Genomic DNA, 14353 nt, shown 5'->3' on the forward strand with positions numbered 1-14353 from the left:
CCCATCAATAAGAGAACAGGGAGCCCCACCGACAACAAATTGAAGAGCCATGGAATTTCCTGAGCCATTCTAAGTCCGTAGGTGAGGACATGGACTAGGAACGTGGGAGGGCAGAATTCTCCGGATGTTTGAGGATGACACGTCAGGATGTCATTCCCAAGCTGTCAGCTGTATGCCCATTACCTTTAACTGTCAGTGCTGCCTTTGTCTTTGTGTCCACTGTTTGTCATTGTGTGGAGAGGCCTATGAAATCTTTACAAAATGATGATTGTGACAGGAAGCAGCAGCAGCATGCTGGGTAGAGTTATGTGCCCTGCTTGGAGGGGTTTCATGGTGATGCTGCAGCCCTTTTTTTTGTGTGTCTGTAGTGTGGAATGGCTTTGCGCCATAGTGTGTGCGCTGAGAAACAACACATTTGTCAAAGTACCTATTCGATGTTCTCCCAAACGAGACTTAAATATCATAATTCCAAGATGAGAATTACCTTCCCTTGTATTGAGAAACCTCTTGAAGAACTTCTGGACAACTTCTAACCTACTGTATGATCATGAACTCATCCGATGGGAACAAGAGGAGAAACATGAAGGCTAAGAGACATCATTGCCATAGAATTCACACAAAAAGCAAAGATTCAAATGAAGCTTGTGTCAAGTGGCATTTCACTGACGGGCACTTGTATCCTACTTCTGCCTCCTCCTGTCAGATGTCCTGATAGCTGGAGTACCTTGCGGTGAGGGGTCAGGTGAATACTTGAGACAAGTGTCTCCCTCTCACCTCTGCTGCTGTTCGGGGATATGCTTTGATTGCCGTATTACACAATAATACGCAAGTGTCTGTGCCACGACAATTGCCACTTCCGCTGTTCCCTACTAAAAGTTGCCCGATCGAGGTCCTTACTTCAATTACAGTCTACAAGTAGGATTTGATCGTGAACTGCAGTGGCCGTGGCTTGTTAATGGATGCTCAGAATGAGACAAGGTCCAATGATGGAGTCGAGGTTGATATTTTTCATACATGTTGAACCTTTTCTTTTTCTTTTTTTAAATCACTCTGTCTTATCCTCAGGCCTTGCAGACAGTCTTAGCAATATGGCATTGACTGACAGTTTCTTCAGTGTAATATTTGTGTTTTTCACCCTCGCTCACATTCTGATTGTTGTTTTCTTGTGTTCCTTTTATAGAGGAGGACCGATATGATAGCTACTCTCGTATGATCTTAAAGTACTTCCTGGCAGAAGGAGTGGTGTGTCGACATGAACTTTTTGTGGCAGCTGCTCAAATGAATCCAGATGACATCTTGCAGGTACAAGAGGATGTGTGGTCTTTTCTCAAAGCTCTTGGGAACAAAACGTTGCTACAAAGAATTGTATTCTTCTCGGTTCCAAATGGAGCCTAAACGGCCTGAATGTGTCAACTCCGATGTCAAACTGGGCTGCTGCTGTAGACTTGCAAAATACATTTTTGTAAAACTTTTCTATACACATGTCACCATAAAATCTTGAAAATGTTCTGACCACATGCCACAATATACCAACCAGCCACCACTGAGCACAATTGACCAGATATTGTAGATACACAGCTTTTCCCAAGATGTGCCAGGGTCAGTCTAGTTGTCTCGGGGGTCGAGGGTGGCATGGTTGTGGCATTGTTGAAATGTTTCCCGATGCATCACACTGTGAAGAGAACCATAGCCGCAGAAGCTGACTGTCACCCATCATAAGGGAGAAGGGTCACTCTCCCACTGATTGATAGTGGGAGGGGTCAGAGCCTCACCCTGCTTTTACATATCAAAGGCTTATTAAGAGAGGGGCAATCCCAGTGGGGATATATCACATCATTTAGTGTTTTCACAGCTACATTCATGAAATGGGGTGGCAGTGGGTTGGGCTTTGGGTTGGGAAGCGGAGAGTCCACTGGTTCAAGTCCCAGCTCAGATGAAATAGAGTGTGCGCTTGTGGCTGGTGGTTGGAGAGGGGCCAGTCTACCTCCAGGGGTGCCCGAGGTGCCCTTGAGCAAGGCATCACCCCCCCCCCCCCCCCCACACCCCCCAACTGCTCCAGGCGTGCCGTTCATGGCCGCGCCGTCACCCTATAGCCTCTCCATTCATGTTACAGGGCCCTTAAATATATGCATGTGTGTGGATTGTTAAAGGGGCCCAATAGCAGTAGGGTGTAAAAGTGTGCAGTGATTGTGTATGCGACAATAAAAGCGTTTACCGGTAATCTTTAATCTTCAATGAAATGCTAATATTAGATACTAATGTTATTCTTTGTGTCTTATTTTAAAATGGACACAAGAAACCATCTTATTGTGAGAAATCAGGGCGAAAGAAGGAAATTAAAGGACAGGTCAACTCTGACAATAAACAACTTGTTTCCTTTCAATGGCCACAAAGTTTGATGGTACTTTTATATATGTGTAATCATGGAGTATTAGCATAGATGGAGTTACACTCTCTCCAAGTGCCTTTCTATTTACATTTATCTTTTTTTGTTTGTTTGTTTGTTTTTTTTTTTGAAGGAGCTCCCTTCTCCCATCCTGGACGACGTTGCTGTCCACAGACCAGTGCAGCATCCCATGATGTCAGATGAACCTCAGGACAGTTTGGATGCCATGCAAATTGCCTGGCGTTATCAGAATCTTCCAAAAGTACAGGTAATGACACGATATTTTATATTAACTCCTGTAATTCTTAATAATTGCAGCCTACTGGGATTAGAATGCAGTCAAATATATATATATATATATATATATATATATATATTTATTTTTTTAATTCAAGCTCAAATGTGTATCTGATCATGATGGTATGAGAAAGAACAAACTGGCTCACTGGTCTTAGTTGTTTGGCAATTGTTTCCAGCACTAAATCCATGAGCTTCTAAACTACTTTATGAGTGAATGAGGTCCGAGCCTCTCCTTTGAGGGCTGAAGCAGATTACTCACACTTAGCTGGCACTAGGTAGGCTTTTCACTGGTCTCCAACTCTAATATACACGGATACCCAAGCGGCTGCACCCCTGCTTGGCCTGGGAAACGAGAATACTTTGGAGTCTGTGCATTGACATGTCTCCTTCCTCAATCCTATGACCGAGATCTGCGCCTCAAATCCCTGCCTTTCCCCCCTGCTAGGGTCGGCATCCCTACACTCTTTCTTCCGCTTTTGAGTAGTGACCCTCTCCTTCTACTTCTCTGCAGTTTCTCCCCATCTGTCTATAATCCATATCGCTATGTGGATTAACAGAACACAGTGTGTCCCTGGTGATCCGCTCCCTCTTTTTCACCCCCTGGAAACTTCTTTATATCTGTGTCCTTTCCTCAACTCTCCCCCTTCCCCTGTAAAATTGTCTTTACAAACCACTAGTAAGCCCCACCAGAGGATTTGCATTCCAAATTCACCCCCAGAGTCAATGCTTACTTTCCCCTTACACACACCTCCTGGCATTGCCCACTGTGTCGCTCTCCCGATGAAGACATCAGATCAAAGGTGAGGCCGTTAGGGCGGGGATGGAACGCTAAGCGGGTTGCCAAGCTCACAAAGAGAAGATGAGCCCCTGACCCCCCCTGCCCTGCTGACCCCCTCGTCCCACCAGGAGAGGGACACACCGGGGGCCCTAATCCAGATTAGGAGTAGATTAAGGGCCCCTCGAACAATGGAATCCCCGGTTTCACTGAGAGAGAAGAGCTAAAACTCTCTTTTTCAGCTGCTGGAAAACATCCGCCTTCCCATGCGTCCCTGACACGTTTGCTTTCACAGCCAGAAGTGGACGTTTATGTGAAGAAATGATAAAGAAAATGGTCATAGTGGTTATTAACTTCTCTGCTGTAGGAACGTTGAGGAATGACCCATAAACAATGCAATTGCATTCACATTGTATCGTGAAGCGCACTCATTTAACATGTTTTTTTTTTTTATTAGTTTATTGCTCGTGGATTGTTGTAAGTAGGTTAAAACAACTAGATGGGCTGGCTGCAAATACATTTAAATGTTCTTAAATAAAAGGTGTGAAGCTTTGCTCTATGCATTTACATGCATTTTCAATGTTGACCTCCTCAGAGTGCCCTAGCATCCTCATCCCGCTTTGGGCATTACTATGACGTTTCCAAGGTAATGGAGGCAGAAATTCGCCAGGCAGCCCAGTGTCACCGCTTCTACCTCCCTGAACATCCCTCCCAGGCATCACCCACACGGAGGTAAAACGACAAGGCAGCGTCCACAGAATGCATGAAAACCACCGAGACTTTATCTGCAGAACACAAACGTGACATCATGCACAAAACATAGGTACACCATCATTTACACGACACAGGCAAGCAAATATGGCATTGTTCACAGAATAGAGGTGAATGGCCATTGAGATGGCCCAACTTCACTTAAGGAGCTCATACGGCAAAGACCCTGTAATTAGAAAAAACTACGTCGAGCTCTTTTCATGAGATATCAGACTTATTCATAAATAAATCTGAATTCAATTCAATTTTATTAATAAAGCACCAGTTCATAACAGAAAGTTACCTCAAGGCCCATTACAGGTGTAGCAGGGAAAGACCTACAGGGAAAGACTGAACCCAACTTGAATGATTATCGCTAAAGGATAAAGCACCCACCGTTTCCTTAATTATTAAATGAAATTACAGATTTCAACTAAGCAGTGTTTTTTTTTTTTTACTCTGCATACTTAGTTTGTTTTAGTTGCTTTAATTTTTATTCACATTTAATTTCTACACATTTTATTCATTCATTGATTCAGGTCAGGTTCATCCTCTGTTTGCAGTAACTTGCCATTGGCCCGTGACATTCAGCCTCTTGGAAAGGTTGTGCATGTCTATTCAAATAAGGGTCTTGTTTGCTCAGCGTCTGTTTGATTTCTCCTGTGCTGAGTGTACTTAGTGTTAAGAGGTAATGCAGGCTCTTTACTCAGAGAGTGCCGCTGAGCACACCAAGGCACACTCTCACACACTGGGTAAATACTGCAATCTGGAGCACAGAGGATGTGGAGGAGGCTTTACAGAATCCCTCTTCCTTTATTTCGGTAAACAGACTGTTTGACAGAGCATCCATGCAAACACATTAAATGTTGCAGACATTCTTAAAGGAATACAATTCCACCAGATCATTTGCTATTGCTCTATATATCATTGTGTGTCCCCGCAGATGACAATTAAAAATAAAATAAAAAGTATTTCATTTCATATTTCATTTCATTTCATCAGATCAACACAAAAATAAATCATATAATTTGGGGAACAAATAAATAAATAAATCCCTTTATCCGTCATTGTCAGCAGTGTTATACGATGGTTCGGTGAGTAAGAGTTATGTGGTGCCACTGTTGAGCTGTCTGAATTCGTTGTATATCTCACAGACATTTTGACAGCAGGAAACTACACCTGCATCGCACCATTGTGGCCCCGGTCCCGCCTCAGTACTGAATGCACACACACGACACACATGTACCACACAAACTCCGAAGCAGGCAACTCCCCCTTGCACGTGTCCACAGCCCCATGTTGATACCCTAGCTGTTAAATTGCTCCGTTTCACTTGAAGGCATAATTGGTACAAATTGCTCTCTAGGTGATACAGATCCTGTTGTTTAAGACCAAGCATCCCCCTTTCTCTCCTCCTTTCTTCCTATGCTGAAAGAGGAACGCTAAGATAAAGAAGCTTCCCTGTGCTTGATCCTAATTAGCTGAAGTGCTAGCCCCTGTAGCTAAGCACCTAGACCTTTTTGGTACCTGAATGAGGGGTGCTCAGTAGGGGTAGCTAAAGCACAATGACGCCCTACACAATAGCTGCTAACTATAGGCAACCTCCTCCTCAACTGCATGTCAAACCATCCTAGCCCCCTACCTCATAGAAGGGGAATGGGCAGAGAGGCCAAGGAGGGTAGGTGTCCTTCTTTCACCAAACTAGCTCTATCATTAGCCCCAGCGGGGTCAGGAGGCACCATTGTTAGGCTGAATAACAGAAATAGAGTATATGAATGTACTTGGAGAAGTGTAATCAACACGATTGTGTATCACTCTTTATGCAGAGCTATTGGTGTGTGATCAATCTATATGTATCGGTTTTTGTAGCCCGCAGGTCAAATTGATAACTGTCACAGCAGCCTACTGTGACTCACTGCAGAGTCATTATTACATTGGGGTAGCGTCCTTAAGTGGCATGGGCCTGTGTTAAAAGATGGGGTTAACATTCCCATTGGCCGTCCCCTAGGCACACGGTAGGCTCAGCAGTAAGCCATCCCTTGACTGTTGCTAAATGTTGCTCCAGTGTTAGCGGATGCCCTTTGTCAGAGGTGCACATCTTACCCATGATTAAACACCAAAATGCTGGTCCATGTTAATTTTAGATATCGGCCCATTAATCCTTCTCCAACCTGTCACTTTTCCTCTTTGTTTTTATGTTTGTTAGTCCACGCGGACGTCTCGTGTGTGTCTGCAAAATCAGATCTTTGGGGAGCTGACAGTCATGTTGTAATTTAATCAACCAAATAAATTAATTGGATCTCTTGACATGGATCATCTGTCTACTTCAGTGGCTCCAGAAAAGCAGAGTCGGAGGAACTTGCTGCAGTTATAGAGGATTAAGCAACTGCACTGATGGGCTTGGCCTAGATTTATCAAACTGGTTTCATTTACAGTTTATATGTCCTAAGTAACCATCTTGTGTTCTTGCTCTGATTGCTTCCTCCACCCTGTCCACTCAATGCTGTGTCTTGTGCTTTTTCACAGTACCATGCTTGAGTCCTACTCTGCATTGCTGAAGTCACTTCAAGAGGTCATACACAGCCGGGGATTTGGTGTAGCAACATCCTTGGTAAGACTTGAATTTCTGTTCTGAATTGGTTTCATTCATCCTGAATTCAAAGGTATTTTTGCCCCGTAGTTTCTTTAGTTGTATGCTTATTCGTTATTCTTATTTGGTCCCACAGTTAGATAGACAGTCTAGAGTTGTATTTAAGATTGACATTTGTTGAAATACATAAAGTCAGCTCTTAAAAATGAAATACAAAATGCAGCTGTGCATTTTTCAAGAGCAAAACCATTGATGTATGTGTTTGTTTATAGATCTCTCTCTATCTCTAGACAGAGAGACAGACAGGCAGACGTACGGACAAATGGTAGATAAGTACGGAGAGGGACAGAGAGGGAGATACCTGCTGTGTGTATGTGTCCACATCTTTTTTATCAAATACATTTGGTGACCCCCTCTGGTCTTCCCCTGCCACCACTCACACACAGGATTCACCTTCAGTGCGCCTCACCCCTCCTCCTCGATCACCCACATGCAGGATTAACTGCTGACATCACTAAAGCAGTATGGCCACCTGACATACTGTTGGCACAGTCCAAGAATGCCGGCCAGCACAGAGTAACATGGGCTCTTGCACAAGAATGTCTAGTATGGGTGATGGCCATTGTGTATACATTCATATATTTATTTGTTATTCTAACATTGTGAATGCTAAAGAGATGCAGATTGCATATGAGCTGTGGTGTTATGCACATTACAGATTTGAAATGTGATTAAATTCCAGGTGCATGTTGTTTGGTAGTATTTTGAGATGAGTGGGACAGACGTGGCAGCTGGATTGAGCCTCTTCAGAGACTGGCTGGTGATCAGGCTGCGCTCCCAAGCTGGCTCTACCCTATATGGCTGGCCTCTGGTTCTTGGCTGGACTCTACTGGCACTGGTCCCTGCTTTCTCTATAGGCTGAACTATAGGAGTTTGGTTTGGCCGCTCTTGCTGATGCCACAGCAACAGTCTTGTTACCACAGTTCCTGCCTGCAGGGGCTGCAGACAGAAATTGAGTTCTAATTCTTTCCCCCCCAAGACCTATATAGACAAACAAAGAAATAGCATATGTAATCATGACCAAGGCACATTCACAACACTAATACTTTCATACAATAAGGTACAAAAATGCAGGATTGAAGTTGGATGTTGTACAGGAAGATGAATAGTCCTGTATGAGAGATGTGTTTGAGGAAAGTATGAGCGAACGTTGAGAAAACTCTGAGAAACAATGGAGTTTATTTTTCTTAGATGCGCAAGATCGTGATCCAATTCCAAACAAAGGTTAGGTCATACTGATGGGAGAGGAAGCAATGGAGAGTGGGGCAGAGAAGATAATGGAGGGGAAGGGACAATTGAGAAGCGAGGTTGTAGAAACAATTGTCGCCTGGACTCATGTTGATCACTCTTGGGTATCACCTCAGTAATTAGGAGTCACCACGAAAACATTCCCAGTTAAGAAGCTGTTGTACCAAAGGTTAGAAAAGTCTTGCCGTTCAGACAGGCTCCTCCATTCTCTCCATTCCCATGATATATGTCCTGCTACTGTTTGTCCATCTTCATGAGAGTTGGTTGTCGCTGATCTCTGTTGGTGGTGTGGGGGGGTTTCGAGGGGTGGCCCTCCACCCTTACTCAGGCCCCCCTTGGCTGCAAAGCGTCGCTGCTGTGCCAAGAATGTGCTAGGATTTCTGGGTGGCAGCCATATTGGAAGCCTGTCTGACAGGTCCATTGTGCATGTGTCAGATGGCCTCTGTGATTGGGCAGTTGTGTCCAGTCACGTTTGGGCACTGTGTTCCAATCGTCTGTGTTGGTGACCAGACTGTCCAGTTGGTATCTCCCAAAGTTTGGGAATCTTACCCAAAACAGCACCTCTCCAAAATAAATCACAAACATTGATCTGTAAATTTTTAGATACACTGTGAGATTAACTTTAAAATAAGTCTAAATCTTTTGCTGCATTGTGTTTTCTTTCTGACTTACAGTCAAAGACATCCAACATCCTGCGAATTGGTCTACATTCTCTTGGCTCAGTCATGTGGGGCGATGACCTGTGTTGCCATGACAACCCCACAAATAAACACGCCCTAACTACCTTTCTCTATGGACTGCGCTCTTTGCTAAGGTCATCGCTCTCCATCGCAGTAGTAACTGTGCCTTCACACCTCATCCAGGTAAGACGGTATTTGACACCATCTGATTTGCATTTTTCTTACCAACTGATCTATAACAGATTCATCCACATATTTTTTATTAGATGAAAACAGTTTACAATAATTTTATGAATCGTATTATTCTCCAAGAAAACCATGACATTAAATGTTATTACTTTTTCACTTCATTCATTTTGTCTTTGCTTGTTTGTCCTAAATCATTTAACCTCAGATTGTCACCAGAAGGAAAATGACTTGAAATGAGATGAGTTTAAATATAATAGTCAGGCCTTTTCAATGCATTGGGTGAAATTTTGCAAATGTACTTTTGCTTTGTATTGTTCATTAAATGGTTACAAAAAAAAGTTTCAAGTCTTTTGAACTAAGGCCTCCTTGACCCTGTGATTCAGTGTCACCCTGGTTTGACTCAGACCTGTGAGGGGCCTCTTCCCCCAAGCATCACTCCCCACCAACTGACCCAGTCAAGTTCACATTTCATTCAAAGGCCTTCGAGTCTGTTTGTTTGTTTTGTTTTTCTTGAATCCTTAAACAGTTGGAGTGTTTGCCTCAGTATGCATTTTATCCTCTTACAAATATCCCTCCTTGTAGTTGAGTCTGTCTCTGGCTGTTTTGCAGGTTTGGGTGTGTATGTGTTTTAGGGGGTTTATGTCCATGTGCATGCATCTGTGTACAGTCTGGCCTCTCAGTGTGAAGGTAGAGTCATCTGCTCAGGCATATGGCAAACCACAGCCCTCCCCCAGACCATAGAGACAGACTTGCAAGAAAAGCCATTTGAGACTTTCTACCAAAATGTTTTTATCTCAACGTCACTTAAACCTCTACTTCCCTCTGGTGTATTCACAACCACATGGAAGCTGCATTGTCTGTGATTCATTATAAAACAAAGATATAAGTCCATGTTTAACTTCGGAACAGCTGTGTTGTCATAAAGTGTTCTGGCTCCAAGCCTGTATGTGGCCGTCCACAGTTGCCTTGGCCTAGTCAAAAAAGGTGGAGTGTCTAACTAGCAGATGTCAGCTGTGGTGAGAGCGATTCCCCCAGTCCCGCTCTAGCCTGGCCTCCAAACCCTTAATCTGTACCCTCCCCTTCTCCACCCTGGGGAGTGAAGAGAATGAGTGGGGGGAGAAGTGGAGAGGAGGAAATTTTGGACTGAATCAGGTGTTCGGTGACAAAGCCAACATCGAGGTAATGAGAGGGTGTGTAGATGAGCATCAAGGAAGTGGCCTAATGATGATTTTAGTCTCAAATGATGTTGTTGTCATAGGAGTGCATTCTTTGATTGATCATCTGAGGTCACCAATGTGTGCAGGTTTCCCATTTTAATAATTAACATGTTAGCAGAGTGACTTTTCGGCCACTGCCTGTGCTTTGATAATTATCTCAGTTAACAGTGTGTGTGGCCTTTGGAAAACCGTCTAGACGAGACGCAGTGGGCTAGCTGGCCAAGGCTGCACCGGACTTTCTATCCATTATTGAGCAGCTTGGGAAGTTTAGCAACTCACTGAAAGCTTCCATACAGCGGCCCAGTGCCACAGTCCATCTGAAACATTAATTAGGCTTGTCCTTCTGTGGTCCTCCTCCATCAAACTATGGCCTGCTACCATGCCTATGCCGGCCAGAAAACACACACAACTCACCCTAAAATGCACCCATATAGACCTCACCTGCTGGTCAGTGGTATTTTGACCTATGCTAAAAAAATAATCCTGCCCCACACGAGTGTCTTCTTTATATCATCTCTCTACAGAAAGCCATTAAAATATAATAACATCTTGTATACATTTATTCTGTTAAAAAAAATGGTACTAATTTTCATTTGCATTGTAATTTAATCTGTGATTCTTTTTCTTGAATAATAAATTAACTGTTTAGTTTTGGAAATATAAAAATATTGTATTAAAAAAAACTACAGCTACAAACAAATTCCAAAAGTTCCAAACACTACAATATGTTATTTACGATGTCTGTGTGTAGGGATTTTATGTAAAATGAGCAGAGCAGGTCAGTGTTTCCCCTCCTTGCAGGGTGTACTCCCTCAACCCAATTGTGTATTTTCCAACAAATACACAAGCATACACACAAGCTTGTGAAAGTCGTCTGAAATGTTTCTGATCAGGTATCTCACAGAGTGCAATTTAAGATCAATAATTGGTGACAGTTAATTATTTACCAAATGTCCTGGATCTGTTACTGGATACTTCTTATATACTTTATGTTGAGATATCGTTCTATTATCAAAGCTGTTTGGGAATAAATGCATTCGTTTTTTGGATTTATCATGTATTGGCCCTTCCATGCTGTACTTCTGTTAATTGCATTGATTATAAATCGTATATATTGTCATCATTTGCTGCATCAACTTCTAGGAAAACAAATGTTCCATTTTTTTCCCCTCAGGTTTTTATTTTTTTACAACCTCAAATGTCTTCTGCTAGTATTAATAGGCCTAAAGTTGACACTGTCCTTAACTGTTCTAAAGTCGTCAAGATCATATAATAGCAGAACTAAACCAAAACTTCAGCCTTGCCATGACCTCATTTTTTATTTTTTATTAATTAAGTTAATAATATTGGTCATGCGCAATTTTTTTTTTCTTCATTTCTTTTCATTTCCTGTTGACCTTTTTCCATTTCCTTTGAGTTCCCAGTGTTCTATAGGCAGTGTAAAATTGTTCGTTTATTTATTTTTTTTGCTTTGCATTGCCATAATAAAAGAATAATGCCAGAATAACGGATAAATCCAAATCCTCTCATTTGGGCATTGTACTTCAAAATGTGACTAAAATGTTCAGTTAGTTATATCATATTTTATGTTTCCAAACATTTGTGAAAGAAGCACTCGACTGAATGAAAATGAAAAGTCTCCTTCAAAGTGATGCATTTTTGGACTAGACTCTGCAAAAAAGAGAAATCATATTTTGTAACAAGCAAAAGCCGGTACATATACAGTCAAGAAAAACCAAATGAGCAAATCAACTGTGGCGAATGATGGGGTTCATCTGTAACTACTTGCATGGAGTGACTGTAGTTAAGTAAAGGTAAGATGGACACTGGACTCTGCGCGTGATCTTGCAGTGACCTTACTTCAATAATATTCAATGGCTTATAGTGTAAAATAAAGTTTTGTTTTACCATCTTTTAATCATTCTGTACTATTGGTGTTTTGAATAATTTATGGCCAAACACTGGCATTAATTGCTGTGTTACAATGACCTGAGATACCCTGTAAGTGCTGGTGGCCGTGGCTGGATGGGGTATGCATATTTTAAAAGTAGGACAAAACTGAAAAGGAAGAATAAAGAGTGGGGGAACGACATGAATGCATGAAAACTGCATTAGGCGGTGGCAGCCAACACAGAATGAAGGATGTGAATGATTCAAGAAGCAAAGAGATTAATAATGCAGGACTCCTTCTTTCCCTCTACTGCAGGATCCCTCTATCTCCTTCCTCGCCACTTACTTTACCCTCTGCGTTCACTCTTCTGTATATTTCCCCTTCATTCTTTCTCTTTACTGTATTTGCCCCTTATTTGTCCTGTTAGGGCACTGACCTAACCAGTAGGGGGAGCGCTCCCCATCAAGCCTCTGCTACTTTCCCCCACCCATTTATACCCTCTGGCCTCCCCCTGCTGTGTGCTGGTTTGAGAGTGAGCAACAACTGTGAACCCTTTCATAGGAATTGATGCTTGATTAAAAGAAATCATCAAATTTTATAGCTATGCCATTTTTCCCATGCTACTTTAGCTTTATGACAAATTTAAAATGCATGTCCATTCACCTGCCCTGACATCACCTGTGACCCCCCCCCCTGTCAATCCCCTATCCCTAAACTACCTCATCACCCTCATTGAAGCCATGGACAAAAATGACCTGGTCTGGGGAACTGATGACCTATTTAATTGCAACATTGATGGCTTGTCGGGAGGCTTTTAATTACCTGCTCATGTCTCTCTCTCTCTCTCTCTCTCTCTCTCTCTCTTGTCCTACAGGACAGAGCTCTAATGGGAAGCATAACCAGGCTATGTGACAATGCCATAGCGCTGGAATCATTCAAAGGCTCTGAAAGAGAGACCAACCCACTCTACAAAGATTACCATGGTAAGAACACACACACGCACACACTCGCTTATCTTTCTATCTCTTTTCCAACAAATACACAAGCATACACACAGGCAGTGCATTAAGGCTGGGGCTGGGCTGTGGATGGAGGCAGGGCAGCCCCCTTGCAGGCCAGGCTGTCAGTGCAAGTTAGCGTGCTGTTGCTCAATCAGACGTGCTCCTCAGTAGACAGGCCGGGGGGGATTCAGCTGCCACGCTGTACCCCCTCTCCCTCGCACTCTCAACCCCCCCACCCCCACCCACCTCCAGCACAGCCTCTCTCCCTCTCGCCTCGCCCCCTCTCCATCCCTAGTCCCATACCCCTGAGGCTCTGGAACAGAGCAAACCAACACTGGGGAATCGATATTCTCACCATCACTCTCTCTTCCTCTCTGTCGCTATCTTTCTGTCCCTCGCTCAATGTCTCCATGGCCAGAATGCTCTGCTGATAAATGGAGGGCAAGGCTTTCAGTTGGGGAAGAGGACATGGGTAAGGGATGACTGGAGAGATGGAAAAGGGAGAAAGAAGAGGAGTAAGGGGTGCAACATGGTTTGTCCCGGCTCTTCCAGTTCTCAACATCACTTTGCCTCCACAGTTTTACCATTCCCTTGTTTCTCCTTTTTGCTTCCCTCCTTTCTATCTCTCTATCACACTCTTCACACATAAAGGTCAGTATATGCGAGTAGAGTATTTTTAGCTGTGCCTCTCGTACTCTCCACTCACTCGCAGGCTTTTCCTCCCAGTTCTCCCCTCCCTTTCCTCCTGGGGTAAGACATGAAGGGATGAGGAGTAAAAACATTCAATGGCAGATTTTGGTTTCTTCCAGCAGCATGTTTTATTTGGAAAATGCATATCATAATCACATTCCTCTCAGATTGCACACCTCATGGCAAGCAGATTCAACATGAGTCTCATCATTATCTTAGTATTATCAGTATTATCTTTTACAATAATTGCAAATATGTTGATAATATTGTTTAAAATTTCGAGTCAAAAGTCTTTGGCACAGGTTTTCTGTTCAGATTATGAAGTACATTTACGTGCAATGATTGTTTTGATGAGCGTACATAGGCGCAAATGCATCTGGTGTGAGAGTGCGTGCAGATACGTGTGCGTGCGTGTTTGCGGCAGCAGTTCAGGGCTGCTCAAAGCATGCTGGGAAGCCTGTCATTGCAAATCACACAAGGGGAAATCACCCAAGTGCACAGAGGAGAGAGCCCACCATCCCCCTCTTTATGTCTCTGTCTCCCTTTCTTCATTACTCCCTTGATCTCTTCTTCTTT

General features: G+C 43.1%; 1 protein-coding gene across 1 annotated transcript in view; it reads left to right on the forward strand.

Moving 5' to 3' along the window:
- Window positions 1-1180: 1180 nt before the first annotated feature.
- Window positions 1181-14353, forward strand: part of LOC137916329 (elongator complex protein 4-like) — a gene marked incomplete at its 5' end in the record, with an annotated part of 40430 nt that continues 27257 nt past the window's right edge. Inside the window, 6 exons of the mRNA XM_068759373.1 lie at window positions 1181-1302; window positions 2520-2654; window positions 4057-4193; window positions 6738-6822; window positions 8784-8972; window positions 12961-13069. Coding sequence (XP_068615474.1) covers window positions 1181-1302; window positions 2520-2654; window positions 4057-4193; window positions 6738-6822; window positions 8784-8972; window positions 12961-13069 — 777 coding nt within the window. The remainder of the gene's footprint in view (window positions 1303-2519; window positions 2655-4056; window positions 4194-6737; window positions 6823-8783; window positions 8973-12960; window positions 13070-14353) is intronic.

This window comes from Brachionichthys hirsutus, unplaced genomic scaffold (genome assembly GCF_040956055.1).
Source record: "Brachionichthys hirsutus isolate HB-005 unplaced genomic scaffold, CSIRO-AGI_Bhir_v1 contig_1197, whole genome shotgun sequence".
In the NCBI taxonomy this organism is placed as follows: Eukaryota; Metazoa; Chordata; class Actinopteri; order Lophiiformes; family Brachionichthyidae; genus Brachionichthys; species Brachionichthys hirsutus.